The 15,698-nt window shown below is 45.4% G+C and overlaps 1 protein-coding gene across 1 annotated transcript in view; it reads left to right on the top strand.

Moving 5' to 3' along the window:
- Nucleotides 1-15,698, top strand: part of LOC138369616 (uncharacterized PE-PGRS family protein PE_PGRS46-like) — an 81,633-nt gene continuing 65,935 nt past the window's right edge. Inside the window, exon 1 of the mRNA XM_069333040.1 lies at nucleotides 1-200. Coding sequence (XP_069189141.1) covers nucleotides 1-200 — 200 coding nt within the window. The remainder of the gene's footprint in view (nucleotides 201-15,698) is intronic.

Genomic DNA, 15,698 nt, shown 5'->3' with positions numbered 1-15,698 from the left:
ATGACTGCTGACGAGACTGATGAGGAAAATGACAATGACGCTACTCTGACAGGTTCTTCTATCGGGACACCACCTACTGTGGTTGACAGACCACTTGACATAGAGCTTCCCTATGCTACAAACTGTTCATTAATGCTCGTGACTCATACAGCAACAAAATATTGTAGTTTAGGGACATTTACCGATGCTGCAATCTCAAGGTGGGTCACTAGTTTAATCCCATGGTTTGTACAGGCAAGAATGAAAATTAATCACCCCCTTAGGAATAAGTAATTACACATATAAAAATAAATGTGTATTAGAAATATACTTCAGTTAATTATCAATATTATATGTATATTAACAGATGGGTAATCACATGTAAATCAAAATAAAATTATGTCTCCACAGACTAACATATTACAACAGAACATAATAGATATAATATAACAGAACTTAACTCGTAGATGTGATCCTTTCTGTGTCCAAACAGTTACTGAATATTTTTCTCACGGCAGGAGCCGATCTCGCTTCTGCACAACATTTTGAGTGACAGTTTTTAATTAATATAAATCTTACTTAAATGGAGCCATATAATGGGAATTACTTAACTAAATCAAGGAATTATCAGATTTACAAGCATAAACAGAAGTAATGTAGATATTAATATAAGTTATATATATTATTAAATATGACCGAAAAAGTAAGATTAATAATTCTAACACGAATTTTCTCAATCTTTCGTACATTACGCTTCACTGTTGGAGGTAAATCAAAAATCACTTCTCCAAAATTCATTTTTATTTCTAGTCTGACGCGACACGGGCGCGTTTCGTAAAACTTATTACATTTTCAAAGACTTCACAAATACACAACTGATTAGAACTTACGTATCTCTGATTTTATATCTACATTTGAGTGAGGTGGGAGGGGTGATGTGGCATTAACACAAGACAGAACAAGAGGGGATATTAATAGGGTATTAAAAGTATCAACACAAGACAGAACAGAAACAATGGGTATTGAATAGAAGTGTTTGTAGAAAGCCTATTGGTCCATATTTCTTGATGCTTCTATATTGGAGCGGAGTCTTGAGGTGGGTAGAATATAGTTGTGCAATAATTGGCTGTTGATTGCTGGTGTTGACTTCTTGATGTGTAGTGCCTCGCAAACGTCAAGCCGCCTGCTATCGCTGTATCTATCGATGATTTCTGTGTTGTTTACTAGGATTTCTCTGGCGATGGTTTGGTTATGGGAAGAGATTATATGTTCCTTAATGGAGCCCTGTTGCTTATGCATCGTTAAACGCCTAGAAAGAGATGTTGTTGTCTTGCCTATATACTGGGTTTTTTGGAGCTTACAGTCCCCAAGTGGGCATTTGAAGGTATAGACGACGTTAGTCTCTTTTAAAGCGTTCTGTTTTGTGTCTGGAGAGTTTCTCATGAGTAGGCTGGCCGTTTTTCTGGTTTTATAGTAAATCGTCAGTTGTATCCTCTGATTTTTGTCTGTAGGGATAACGTTTCTATTAACAATATCTTTCAGGACCCTTTCCTCCGTTTTATGAGCTGTGGAAAAGAAGTTCCTGTAAAATAGTCTAATAGGGGGTATAGGTGTTGTGTTAGTTGTCTCTTCAGAGGTTGCATGGCTTTTCACTTTCCTTCTTATGATGTCTTCGATGAAACCATTGGAGAAGCCGTTATTGACTAGGACCTGCCTTACCCTACAGAGTTCTTCGTCGACTTGCTTCCATTCTGAGCTGTGGCTGAGAGCACGGTCGACGTATGCGTTAACAACACTCCTCTTGTACCTGTCAGGGCAGTCGCTGTTGGCATTTAGGCACATTCCTATGTTTGTTTCCTTAGTGTAGACTGCAGTGTGGAAACCTCCGCCCTTTTCCATGACTGTTACATCTAGAAAAGGCAGCTTCCCATCCTTTTCCGTCTCGTAAGTGAAACGCAGCACGGAACTCTGCTCAAATGCCTCCTTCAGCTCCTGCAGATGTCTGACATCAGGTACCTGTGTAAAAATGTCGTCAACATACCTGCAGTATATGGCCGGTTTCAAGTTCATGTCGACTAAGACTTTTTGCTCGATGGTACCCATGTAGAAGTTTGCAAACAGGACACCTAGGGGAGAACCCATGGCGACCCCATCTACTTGCTTATACATGTGCCCATCCGGGCTCAAGAAGGGTGCCTCTTTAGTACAAGCTTGGAGTAGTTTCCTCAGAATACTTTCTGGCATGTCAAGAGGAGTACAGGCTGGATCACGATACACTCTGTCGGCTATCATTCCGATTGTCTCGTCCACAGGTACGTTGGTAAACAGCGATTCTACGTCCAACGAGGCTCTTATCCCTGTGGCCCGTGTGCCCCGCAGTAAGTCCACAAATTCCTTTGGAGACTTCAGGCTGAAGGCGCAAGGAACATAAGGAGTCAGCAGGCCGTTGAGTCGCTTCGCCAGTCTGTACGTGGGTGTGGGTATCTGGCTAATGATTGGCCGAAGTGGGTTTCCAGGCTTGTGCGTCTTGACATTTCCATACGCATATCCAGGTTTATATTCCCCAATGATCTTTGGCAGGTGGAGTCCGGATTTCTTGGCGTTCACAGTTTCGATCAGTTTGTTGACCTTTGCTTTTAATTCGGCTGTAGTGTCCTTCGTTACCCTTTGGAACTTAGTTTGGTCAGAGAGTATGATGTTCATTTTCGCCAGATATTCGTCTTTTTTAAGAATGACATATATTGGCGACTTGTCACCTCTCCTGACAACTATCTCCTTGTTCTCACGAAGGCTTTTAGCTGCCGCTTTTAGCTCGGGTTGTTGTGGTGGTGATGGTGGTGGTTGTGGTGGTGATAGTGGTGGTTGTGATGGTGGTTGTTGTGGTGGTGATGGTGGTGGTTGAGGTGATGATGGTGGTGGTTGAGGTGATGATCGCGGAGGTTGTGGTGGTGGTGATGCCGGTGGATGTTGTGGTGATGGCGGTAGTTGTGGTGGTGATGGCGGTGATTGTGGTGGTGATAATGGTGGTTGTAGTGGTGATGATGGTGGTTGTGGTGGTGATAGTGTTGGTTGTGGTGGTGATGGTGGTGGTTGTGGTGGTGATGGCGGTGGTTGTGGTGGTGATGGCAGTGGCTGTGGTGGTGGTTGTGGTGGTGATGGTGGTGGTTGTGGTGGTGATGGCAGTGGTTGTGATGGTTGTGGTGGTGATGGTGTTGGTTGTGGTGGTGATGGTGGTGGTTGTGGTGGTGATGGCGGTGGTTGTGGTGGTGATGGCGGTGGTTGTGGTGGTGATGGCGGTGGTTGTGGTGGTGATGGCGGTGGTTGTGGTGGTGGTGGTGGTTTTTGTCGTGGTGATGGTGGTGGTTGTGGTGGTGATGGCGGTGGTTGTGGTGGTGATGGCGGTATTTGTGGTGATGATGATGGTGATGGTGGTGGTTGTGGTGGTGGTGGTTGTGGTGGTGCTGGCTGTGGTTGTGGTGGTGATGGTGGTGGTTGTGGTGGTGATGACGGTGGTTGTGATGGTGGTGGGTGTGGTGGTGGTGATGGTTGTGGTGGTGATGGCGGTAGTTGTGGTGGTGGTGATGGTTGTGGTTGTGGTGGTGATGGCAGTATTTGTGGTGGTGATGGTGGTAGTTGTGGTGCTGATGGCGGTAGTTGTGGTGGTGATGGTGGTGGATGTGGTGGTGGTGATGGCGGTAGTTCTGGTGGTGATGGTGGTGGTTGTTGTGGTGAAGGCCGTGGTTGTGGTGGTGACGGCGGTAGTTGTAGTGGTGATGGTGTAGGATGTGGTGGTGGTGGTTGGGATGGTGATGGTGGTGGTTGTGGTGATGATGGTGGTGGTTGTGGTGGTGATGGTGGTGGTTGTGGTGGTGATGATGGTGGTGATGGAGGTGGTTATGGTGGTGATGGTGGTGGTTGTGGTGGTGATTGTTACGTACCCCTATAAGATACGTAAGAAAATATATTAATATGTACATTTATAATTGTGTATAAATTACAAGCATGTACATTGATATACTTATATATGTTCTATGCAAACGTACATTCATGTTACAGTGTTGGCGTTAGGCCCAACGTATCGTGGGAATGATTGTTTATTTCTTTGTGTGATCAGTTTTCCCACGGGAACTAATGATTTATATGTGATCATAAGTGGGTAACAGAGGTGAATAATAATTGAGTGAACTGTATCTGGCAAATTGTCGTGGGATCGTCCGTTGCTGGGTGTGCATGCCATTATTCCCTTCTGTATGCATATTTTAATTACTATGTAAAGAAACTATTACTTTATTTTGTATATCAATATGTATTAATTATTCATTAAGTTAGTTTAAGATTACTCTTGTCACAATGTATTGCTCCATTGTTGAAATAATAAATATTGTAACTTTGGCAATTTATTTGCGGGGCAAGGCAATCTGTTTTGATTCCCGCGTTTTGTTATTCAGTAGCTGAGCAGGAACCAGGGAGATAACATCTTGGAGTTAAGTTACATTTTTGTTCTGTCATAGCCATACATATATTAATATTGATTTAATGTCCGGAAGATACAGTGATATTTTTAATGTAATATATTGTGACCATATAATCATCTGTTTGCTTTTGAGATTTATTTAATATAATTTTATATAATATTGTTGTATCTCTTCTTCAGTCCTATGAAGATTTATTATTGTGCTCATTACTTATTAAGGGGTTATACTGGTGATTCGCTATTGAGAACAGCAGTTGTGTCGTATCCCTAGACGTAATTAAAGTTTGGCTGCTGTAGAGTCACAAGCCGTAACGTACGATAGGTAACAAAGAGTTATGGGGGCCTGTGCCGGGAAATATTGTCCCACTTTAACTTAATTATGCTAATCTAACCTTGCCTTCCTAGGTACCAGTGTGGCAAGTGTCTCTGTGTGTTTCTTAAGAACTATTCCATGTGCCAAGCAAGCCTTCCTGTGTGTCAAGTAACAACGTTTCACGATTTTGAGGCAAGTCATCCTATATATTTTGTTTGTGCAGTGAGGCCAAGCGAATTTTCAGTGTGGTGACAATTTTACAGTGAAGTGTAGTGCAGTGCCATTATTTTAATTATTGTTGTGAATCAAGTGCCAAGTGTTAGTAACGATGGAGGAGAAAGTTGCAGCGTTGGTGGCTCACCCAGACTTTGAAGGGATTCAGAACCTTAAAAAGACTGAGTTAATACAAATGGCAAATCAGTTGGATTTGACCGCCAGCAATAGAATGGTTAAAGCCCAAATATTGAAAGTCATTGTGACGCATTTTGTTGAGAATGGGGAGTTAGAGGAAGAAATTCTAGAAGAGTTAAGAGAGGAGTCGAGTGATCAGATGACGTTAAAGCGTCTTGAGTTAGAAGCGCAAATAGCCCATGCTAAGCTTGAAGCTCAAAAGGAACAGAAAATATTAGAGGCTGAAGCTCAGCAAAGGGAGCTAGAGACTAGGCGTTTAGAAATTGCGGTACAGTTGCAAATAGAAGCCACAAAGAAGCAACAAGCCGAGGAACAAACTAGGCAATTAGAGATTCAACAACAAATGGCTGACACTAACTTCAGGCTTGAATCACAGCGTATGGCAGCTGGGCATGGAAATACTAGTAATGTTTCAACAAATAGTGATAATAATCCCATCAGGATGAATAAGTATATAGAGTTGCCCAAGTTCAATGAGGAGGATCCTGAGGTTTTCTTTGCACATTTTTATAAAATTGCCATCAGTATGAACTGGCCAAGGGATCAGTGGGTAGCCATTATGCAGTCTCAATTTAAGGGGCGTAGTCAGGAGGTTTTCACATCCCTACCTGACGCTCATAGTTTTGATTATGAATTTGTAAAGAAAAGCATCCTCAATGCGTACCAGTTAAATCCAGAGGCACACAGGCAAAAGTTCAGAAACCTAAGGAGGATCAGGGATCAGACAATAGCCGATTTTACTCGTCAGAAGACGAATTTTTGCAACAGATGGTTAAAGTCACTTGCAGTCACTGATTTTGATGCTCTAAAGAATCTTCTTATAATGGAAGAAGTATTGTCATGTCTTCCAGACCAGTTGTCTACTTTTATGGCAGAACAAAAGAATGTAACAGATATTGATGAGCTGTCAAAGCTCGCGGATGAGCATGAGTTGCTGACTAAGGCCCCGTTTACGGCCACTTCACCTAAGTCTAGTCGTAGAGTAAATTTTAATGCTCACCGTACTCCTTATCAGTATAAGTCTCCTCCTGGTGCGAGAGTTACTCCCGTGAACTCTTCTCTTACTAACCCTAAGATGGTTACTCCATTGCCAGGATCATCTAAGCCTAGTAATGCTAATTCTAAACCGGCAGTTGGTTCTACCAGTGTGTCCACTGTCAAACATTGTACCCATTGTAAGAGAAGGGGGCATGTGATTTCTTCATGTTTTAGTTTGCATCCTGAACTACGACCAACTGGTCTTATTATGAGTAAAGGATGGCAACCTATTAATTCTTCATGTATTACAGTCAGTCCCAATTGGATGGCTGAATTCAAACCCTATATTTCCACAGGTACCTTATTATGTAATAATGGTAGACATAAGACTGTTCAATTACTCCGTGATACTGGAGCTTCACAGTCTCTTATTACCCAGAAGGTACTTGATGATGTTGACACCCGAGATCTGGGTGAAGTTGTGCTTCTCCAAGGTATTGCCGGTAGTGTACAACCAGTGTCCTTATTGCAAGTTAACCTTGATTCTAAATATACTTCAGGATGGTGTAATGTTGGTGTAAGTAAACAACTGCCCATTCCTGGGGTAGACATTATTCTAGGTAATGATTTTGGCAACCAAATGGTTGTAGGGCCCAAGTGTCCCATCATGTTAACTAAACCCCATAATGTATTAGCTCAACCAGTAGCAGATGATGATATTATTTACCCTGCTTGTGTTGTAACTAGATCAATGGGAAAAACAGGTGAGAGTAATCCTGTCTTCACTGAGGTTGCTGTTCCCAAGACCAGGACCCCTTCAGAAAAGGAGTGGGAGGTGGATCTTGAGGATTCTTTTATGACTCGACTGGATGATGAGAGTGAGGCCGTAGTAGAAGCCCCGCCGAACCTAAATCACAAGGAAAGTGAAGGTGAGGAGGCTGAACTATCTGTACCTTGCCCGCTTGTCTCCAGTGCGCCAGTTGTCGAGAGTGAGGCCGAAGTAGCTATGACTCCATTTTATTCTGATCAATCGGGAAAAGAGATCAAGCTACTAGGTTCTTGCCCGCTCGCTGCTGAGTCTGAGTCATTGCCCTTAAGTGTTGTACAGACTACTGATCCTAGTTTAAGTAAGTGTATTTCTGAGGCTCCTGATAATATTGATGCATTGGAGGAAGGGACGGGTTTCTTCTTCAAGGATCGACTTCTGATGAGAAGGTGGAGACCCAAGGGAACTCCCTCTTCAGAGGATTGTGAGATTAGAACCCAACTCGTTGTCCCCAATGATTATCGTAGGCAGGTCCTGCAGGCTGCACATGATGACCCCATGGGAGGTCATCAAGGTATCACGAATATGTACCATAAGATAAGTAAATATTTTTTCTGGCCAAAGTTAAAGAAAGACGTGGTCAGATATTGTCATAACTGTATACCCTGTCAAATTGTTGGTAAACCAAATCAATCTGTACCTAGAGCACCATTGCAACCTATTGTAGTTCCTGATGAACCATTTACTCATGTTGTAATTGATTGTGTGGGTCCTTTACCTAAGACTAAATCGGGTAACATGTTTTTGTTCACTCTCATGTGTATGACTACTAGATTTCCTGAAGCTTATGCTCTGCGGAATACCAAGGCTCATAATCTCATCAAGTGTCTTGAAAGATTCTTTTCGTTGTTTGGAATGCCTAGAGTTATTCAGAGTGATAATGGGGGAAATTTTGTTTCTAAAGTTTTCAGAACTTTTTGCGAATCCCGAGGGATTCGGCACAAATTATCCAGTCCATATCATCCACAAAGCCAAGGTGGACTTGAACGTTTCCACCAGACTTTGAAACAAATGCTGAAGACAACCGGAGAAACTCATCCACGTAATTGGGATGAGAATCTCCCCTTTGTGTTGTTTGCTGCTAGAGAAGGGCTACAAGAGTCATTGGGCTGTTCACCCTTTGAACTAGTGTTTGGTCACCAAGTAAGAGGTCCTCTTAAAATGCTACAAGAAAAGTTGTTGGGAGATGTCTCTGTTCATCAGAGTGGATTGTACTTGAGTGAGGTCAAGGCAAAGTTGTGTCGGGCTCGTGAGTTGGCGAAAGAACATCTGGGAAGGACTCAACAAGCCATGAAAGTAAGATATGACAAGAAGTTCAAAGCTAAGCTAAGGTCGTTTGATGTCGGAGATTTGGTGTTGGTGTTGAAACCTCGTATGGGGACTTCCATGTCCCATAAGTTCGCAGGACCCTACCAAGTTGTAGACAAGGTGGGAGACCTAACTTATAAACTAATTAACCCTAATCTTTCAGAACCCCAAATGACTGTGCACATTAACCGATTAAAAGCTTATGTTGGACCTGGTGTAGTAGCTTGTTTTAGTCGGGAAGAGTTACCACCTGAGGATAATTGTAGTGAGAGACATGATGTTAATATCCAACTTCTCAGTTCCAGTTCCAATGGCAGGGAGATGCTATGTCATTTACAGGAGGAACAACGTGATGAGTTCCAGGTTCTGCTGGACCACCATACATCTCTGTTTGGAGAGGTTCCTACCCAGACCCACCTCATCACACACGACATTCAGCTCCTGGACAGCACCCCCATTCGACAACATCCGTACCGAGTGAATCCCGAAAAGAGGAAAATTATACGAGCAGAAGTGGAATATCTGCTCCAGCATGATTTCATTCGGCCAAGTCAAAGTACTTGGAGCTCTCCGTGTTTGTTAGTGCCAAAACCAGATGGAACCTGGAGATTGTGCGTGGATTACAGGAAACTGAACAAGAACACTACAGTGGACGTTTTTCCTTTACCCTTGTTGGAAGAATGTATAGAGTCCATAGGTCATGCCGAATATGTAAGTAAGCTTGATTTGTCAAAAGGGTATTATCAAATTCCATTAACAGAGTATGCTAGAGAGGTTACTGCTTTTGTTACACCTGATGGTGCGTATGAATTTAATGTCATGCCATTCGGTTTGAGAAATGCACCTGCTACTTTTCAAAGATTCATGAATTTCTTACTCAAGGATGTGCCAGATTGTAGGGCCTACCTTGATGACATTGTTTTGTACAGTAAGAATTGGGCAGATCATCTCTTAGGCCTTAAGAACTTGTTTACAGTGTTGAAAAACGCAAAGTTAACCATAAATATGAATAAGTGTAGTTGGGCAAGAGGTACGATAACTTATCTTGGACACGAGGTAGGACAAGGTAAGATTATCCCCTTACAAGATAAGATTCAAGCCATTGTGGACTACCCAGTGTTGACCAATAAGAAAGGAGTCCAACGGTTTATTGGTATGTGTGCATACTATAGGCGTTATTGTAGAAATTTTTCAACAGTAGCTGCTCCTTTGACTAATTTGTTACGCAAGCAAGTAAAGTTTCAGTGGACACAAGATTGTCAGAATGCTTTTCAGAACCTAAAGGGCATATTGTCCACCTCACCTATTCTTGCTAGTCCCCAATTTGATAAACCATTTATATTACACATTGATGCGTCAGATGTTGGAATAGGTGCTGTGCTTATTCAAGTTGGTTTAGACCAGATTGAGCATCCTGTGTATTACTATTCCAGAAAATTTAATGCAGCTCAGAGAAATTATTCCGTGGTAGAAAAGGAGGCGTTGGGTCTTATATTGTCAATTAAGAAGTTTGAGATTTACTTATCAGGAAATAAAGTGTTAGTATTTACAGACCACAACCCCCTTATCTTTATAAATATGATGAAAGTCAAGAACCAACGAATTCTGCGCTGGTCATTGTTTTTGCAGGAATTTAATGTAGAAATCAAACATATTCCAGGCAGACAAAATGTTATTGCTGATGCTTTGTCAAGAAGTTTTGATGTACCATAAATGAAATGTTTCTTTTTACTTAACATTTTTACTTCGGAAAAAATGCCATTGATCTTCAATCCATTGCATTTTTTTTCTTGGAGGTGGAAGTGTTACGTACCCCTATAAGATACGTAAGAAAATATATTAATATGTACATTTATAATTGTGTATAAATTACAAGCATGTACATTGATATACTTATATATGTTCTATGCAAACGTACATTCATGTTACAGTGTTGGTGTTAGGCCCAACGTATCGTGGGAATGATTGTTTATTTCTTTGTGTGATCAGTTTTCCCACGGGAACTAATGATTTATATGTGATCATAAGTGGGTAACAGAGGTGAATAATAATTGAGTGAACTGTATCTGGCAAATTGTCGTGGGATCGTCCGTTGCTGGGTGTGCATGCCATTATTCCCTTCTGTATGCATATTTTAATTACTATGTAAAGAAACTATTACTTTATTTTGTATATCAATATGTATTAATTATTCATTAAGTTAGTTTAAGATTACTCTTGTCACAATGTATTGCTCCATTGTTGAAATAATAAATATTGTAACTTTGGCAATTTATTCGCGGGGCAAGGCAATCTGTTTTGATTCCCGCGTTTTGTTATTCAGTAGCTGAGCAGGAACCAGGGAGATAACATCTTGGAGTTAAGTTACATTTTTGTTCTGTCATAGCCATACATATATTAATATTGATTTAATGTCCGGAAGATACAGTGATATTTTTAATGTAATATATTGTGACCATATAATCATCTGTTTGCTTTTGAGATTTATTTAATATAATTTTATATAATATTGTTGTATCTCTTCTTCAGTCCTATGAAGATTTATTATTGTGCTCATTACTTATTAAGGGGTTATACTGGTGATTCGCTATTGAGAACAGCAGTTGTGTCGTATCCCTAGACGTAATTAAAGTTTGGATGCTGTAGAGTCACGAGCCGTAACGTACGATAGGTAACAGTGATGGCGGTAGTTGTGGTGGTGATGGTGGTGGTTGTGGTGGTGATGGTGGTAGTTGTGGTGGTGATGGCGGTAGTTATGGTGATGATGGTGGTGGTTGTGGTGGTGATGGTTGTGGTGGTGATGGTGGTGGTTGTGGTGGTGATGGCGGTGGTTGTGGTGGTGATGGTTGTGGTGGTGATGGCGGTGGTTGTGGTGGTGATGGCAGTGGTTGTGGTGGTGGTGGTGGTGGTTGTGGTGGTGATGGCGGTATTTGTGGTGGTGATGATGGTGGTGGTTGTGGTGGTGCTGGCGGTGGTTGTGGTGGTGATGGTGGTGGTTGTGGTGGTGATGGCGGTGGTTGTGGTGGTGATGGTGGTGGATGTGGTGGTTGTGGTGGTGGTTGTGGTGGTGATGGTGGTGGTTATGGTGGTGATGATGGTGGTGGTTGTGGTTGTGATGGCGGTAGTTGTGGTGGTGGTGATGGTTGTGGTTGTGGTGGTGATGGTGGTAGTTGTGGTGCTGATGGCGGTAGTTGTGGTGATGATGGTAGTGGATGTGGTGGTGGTGGTTGTGGTGGTGATGGCGGTAGTTCTGGTGGTGATTTTGGTGGTTGTGGTGGTGAAGGCCGTGGTTGTGGTGGTGATGGCGGTAGTTGTAGTGGTGATGGTGTAGGATGTGGTGGTGGTGGTTGGGATGGTGATGGTGGTAGTTGTGGTGGTGATGGTGGTTGTGGTTGTGATGGAGGTAGTTGTGGTGGTGGTTGTGGTGGTGATGGTGGTGGTTGTGGTGGTGATGGTGGTGGTTGTTGTGGTGATGATGGTGGTGGTTGTGGTTGTGATGGAGGTAGTTGTGGTGGTGTTTGTGGTGGTGATGGTGGTGGTTGTGGTGGTGATGGCGGTGGTTGTGGTGGTGATGGCGGTAGTTGTGGTGGTGATAGCGGTAGTTGTGGTGGTGATAGTGGTGGTGATGGTGGTGGTTGTGGTGATGGCGGTGGTTGTGGTGGTGATGGTTGTGGTGGCGATGGCGGTGGTAGTGGTTGTGGTGGTGACGGCGGTGGTTGTGGTGGTGATTTTGGTGGCGGTGGTAGTGGTTGTGGTGGCGATGGCGGTGGTTGTGGTGACGATGGCGGTGGTAGTTGTTGTGGTGGTGAAGTTGGTGGTTGTGGTGGTGATTTTGATGGTAGTGGTTGTGGTGGTTATAGCGGTAGTTGTGGTGTTGATGTTGGTCGTAGTGGTTGTGGTGGTGATGGTGGTGGTTGTGGTGGTGATGGCGGTGGTTGTGATGGTGGTGGTTGTGGTGGTGATGGCGGTGGTTGTGGTGGCGATAGTGGTGGTGATGGTGGTAGTTGTGGTGGTGGTTGTGGTGGTGATTACAGTGATTGTGGTGATGGCGGTAGTTGTGGTGGTGATAGCGGTGGTTGTGGTGGTGATGGTGGTGGTTGTTGTGGTGGTTGTGGTGGTGATGGTGGTGGTTGTGGTGATGAAGGCGGTGGTTGTTATGGTGATGGCGGTAGTTGTTGTGGTGATGGTGATGGATGTGGTGGTGGTGGTTGTGATGGTGGTGGTTGTGGTGATGATGGCGGTAGTTGTGGTGGTGATGGTGGTGGATGTGGTGGTGGTGGTGGTTGTGGTGGTGATGGCGGTGGTTGTGGTGGTGATGGTGGTGGTGGTGATGGCGGTGGTTGTGGTGGTGATGGCAGTGGTTGTGGTGGTGGTGGTTGTGGTGGTGATGGCGGTATTTGTGGTGGTGATGATGGTGGTGGTTGTGGTGGTGCTGGCGGTGGTTGTGGTGGTGATGGTGGTGGTTGTGGTGGTGATGGCGGTGGTTGTGGTGGTGATGGTGGTGGATGTGGTGGTGGTGGTTGTGGTGGTGATGGTGGTGGTTGTGGTGGTGATGGTGGTGGTTATGGTGGTGATGATGGTGGTGGTTGTGGTTGTGATGGCGGTAGTTGTGGTGGTGGTGGTGATGGTTGTGGTTGTGGTGGTGATGGTGGTAGTTGTGGTGCTGATGGCGGTAGTTGTGGTGGTGATGGTAGTGGATGTGGTGGTGGTGGTTGTGGTGGTGATGGCGGTAGTTCTGGTGGTGATTTTGGTGGTTGTGGTGGTGAAGGCCGTGGTTGTGGTGGTGATGGCGGTAGTTGTAGTGGTGATGGTGTAGGATGTGGTGGTGGTGGTTGGGATGGTGATGGTGGTAGTTGTGGTGGTGATGGTGGTGGTGGTTGTGGTTGTGATGGAGGTAGTTGTGGTGGTGATGGTGGTGGTTGTGGTGGTGATGGTGGTGGTTGTTGTGGTGATGATGGTGGTGGTTGTGGTTGTGATGGAGGTAGTTGTGGTGGTGTTTGTGGTGGTGATGGTGGTGGTTGTGGTGGTGATGGCGGTGGTTGTGGTGGTGATGGCGGTAGTTGTGGTGGTGATAGCGGTAGTTGTGGTGGTGATAGTGGTGGTGATGGTGGTGGTTGTGGTGGTGATGGCGGTGGTTGTGGTGGTGATGGTTGTGGTGGCGATGGCGGTGGTAGTTGTTGTGGTGATGATGTTGGTGGTAGTGGTTGTGGTGGTGACGGCGGTGGTTGTGGTGGTGATTTTGGTGGCGGTGGTAGTGGTTGTGGTGGCGATGGCGGTGGTTGTGGTGACGATGGCGGTGGTAGTTGTTGTGGTGGTGATTTTGATGGTAGTGGTTGTGGTGGTTATAGCGGTAGTTGTGGTGTTGATGTTGGTCGTAGTGGTTGTGGTGGTGATGGTGGTGATGGCGGTGGTTGTGATGGTGGTGGTTGTGGTGGTGATAGCGGTGGTTGTGGTGGCGATAGTGGTGGTGATGGTGGTAGTTGTGGTGGTGATGGTGGTGGTTGTGGTGGTGATTACAGTGATTGTGGTGATGGCGGTAGTTGTGGTGGTGATAGCGGTGGTTGTGGTGGTGATGGTGGTGGTTGTGGTGGTGATGGTGGTGGTTGTGGTGATGAAGGCGGTGGTTGTTATGGTGATGGCGGTAGTTGTTGTGGTGATGGTGATGGATGTGGTGGTGGTGGTTGTGATGGTGATGGTGGTGGTTGTGGTGATGATGGTGGTGGTTGTGTTGGTGATGGCGGTAGTTGTGGTGGTGATGGTGGTGGATGTGGTGGTGGTGGTGGTTGTGGTGGTGATGGCGGTGGTTGTGGTGGTGATGGTGGTGGTTGTGTTGGTGATGGCGGTAGTTGTGGTGGTGGTTGTTGTGGTGATGGTGGTGGTGATGGTGGTGGTTGTGGTGGTGATGGTGGTGGTTGTGGTGGTGATAGCGGTAATTGTGGTAGTGATGGTGATGGTTGTGGGGTGTTTGTGGTGGTGATGGTGATGGTTGTGGTGGTGATGGCGGTAGTTGCGGTGTTGATGTTGGTCGTAGTGGTTGTGGTGGTGATGGTGGTGGTTGTGGTGGTGATGGCGGTGGTTGTGATGGTGGTGGTTGTGGTGGTGATGGCGGTGGTTGTGGTGGCGATAGTGGTAGTGATGGTGGTAGTTGTGGTGGTGATGGTGGTGGTTGTGGTGGTTATTACAGTGATTGTAGTGATGGCGGTAGTTGTGGTGGTGATAGCGGTGGTTGTGGTGGTGGTTGTGGTGGTGATGGTGGTGGTTGTGGTGATGAAGGCGGTGGTTGTTATAGTGATGGCGGTAGTTGTGGTGGTGATAGCGGTAGTTGTGGTGGTGATGGCGGTGGTTGTGGTGGTGATGGCAGTGGTTGTGGTGATGGCGGTAGTTGTGGTGGTGATAGCGGTGGTTGTGGTGGTGATGGTGGTGGTTGTGGTGGTGATGGCGGTGGTTGTGGTGGTGATGGTGGTGGTTGTGGTGGTGATTGCGGTAGTTGTGGTGGTGATGGCGGTGGTTGAGGTGGTGATGGTGGTGGTTGTGATAGTGATGGCAGTAGTTGTGGTTGTGATGACGGAGAAAGTGGTTGTGGTTGTTATGGGGGAGGTAGTTGATGTGGTGGTGATGTTGGTAATAGTGGCTGTGGTGGTTATTTTGGTGGTAGTCTTTGTGGTGGCGATGGCGGTGATAGTGGTTGTGATGGCGGTGGTAGTGATTGTGTTGGCGATGTTTGTGGTTGTGGTGGTGATGGTAGTGGTTGTGGTGGCGATAGTTGTGGTTGTGGTGGTGATTTTGGTGGTAGTGGTTGTGGTGGTTGTAGAGGTATTTGTGGTGGTGATGTTGGTTGTAGTGGTTGTGGTGGTGATGGAGGTGGCAGTGGTTGTGGTGGTGATGGCGGTGGTTGTTATGTTGGTGGTTGTGGTGGTGATGACGGTAGTAGTGGTTGTGGTGGTGATGACGGTAGTAGTGGTTGTGGTGGTGATGGTAGTGGTTGTGGTGGTGATGGTAGTGGTTGTGGTGGTGATGGAGGTGGCAGTGGTTGTGGTGGTGATGGCGGTGGTTGTGGTGGTGATGGAGGTGGTTGTGGTTGTTATGTTGGTGGTTGTGGTGGTGATGACGGTAGTAGTGGTTGTGGTGGTGATGGTAGTGGTTGTGGTGGTGATGGTAGTGGTTGTGGTGGTGATGGTAATGGTTGTGGTGGTGATGTTGGTAGTTGTGGTGGTCATGTTGGTGGTTGTGGTGGTGATGACGGTAGTAGTGGTTGTGGTGGTAGTGATTGTGGTGGTGATTGCGGTAGTAGTGGTTGTGGTGGTGATGGCCGTGGTCGTGGTGGTGATGGCGTTGGTAGTGGTTGTGGTGGTGATGGCGGTGGTCGTGGTGGTGATGGCGGTGGTAGTGGTTGTGGTGGTGATGGCGGT

This window comes from Procambarus clarkii, chromosome 29 (assembly GCF_040958095.1).
Source record: "Procambarus clarkii isolate CNS0578487 chromosome 29, FALCON_Pclarkii_2.0, whole genome shotgun sequence".
Lineage (NCBI taxonomy): Eukaryota > Metazoa > Arthropoda > Malacostraca > Decapoda > Cambaridae > Procambarus > Procambarus clarkii.
Note: the sequence above shows the minus strand (reverse complement) of the source record. Positions and strands in the feature narration are given on the sequence as shown.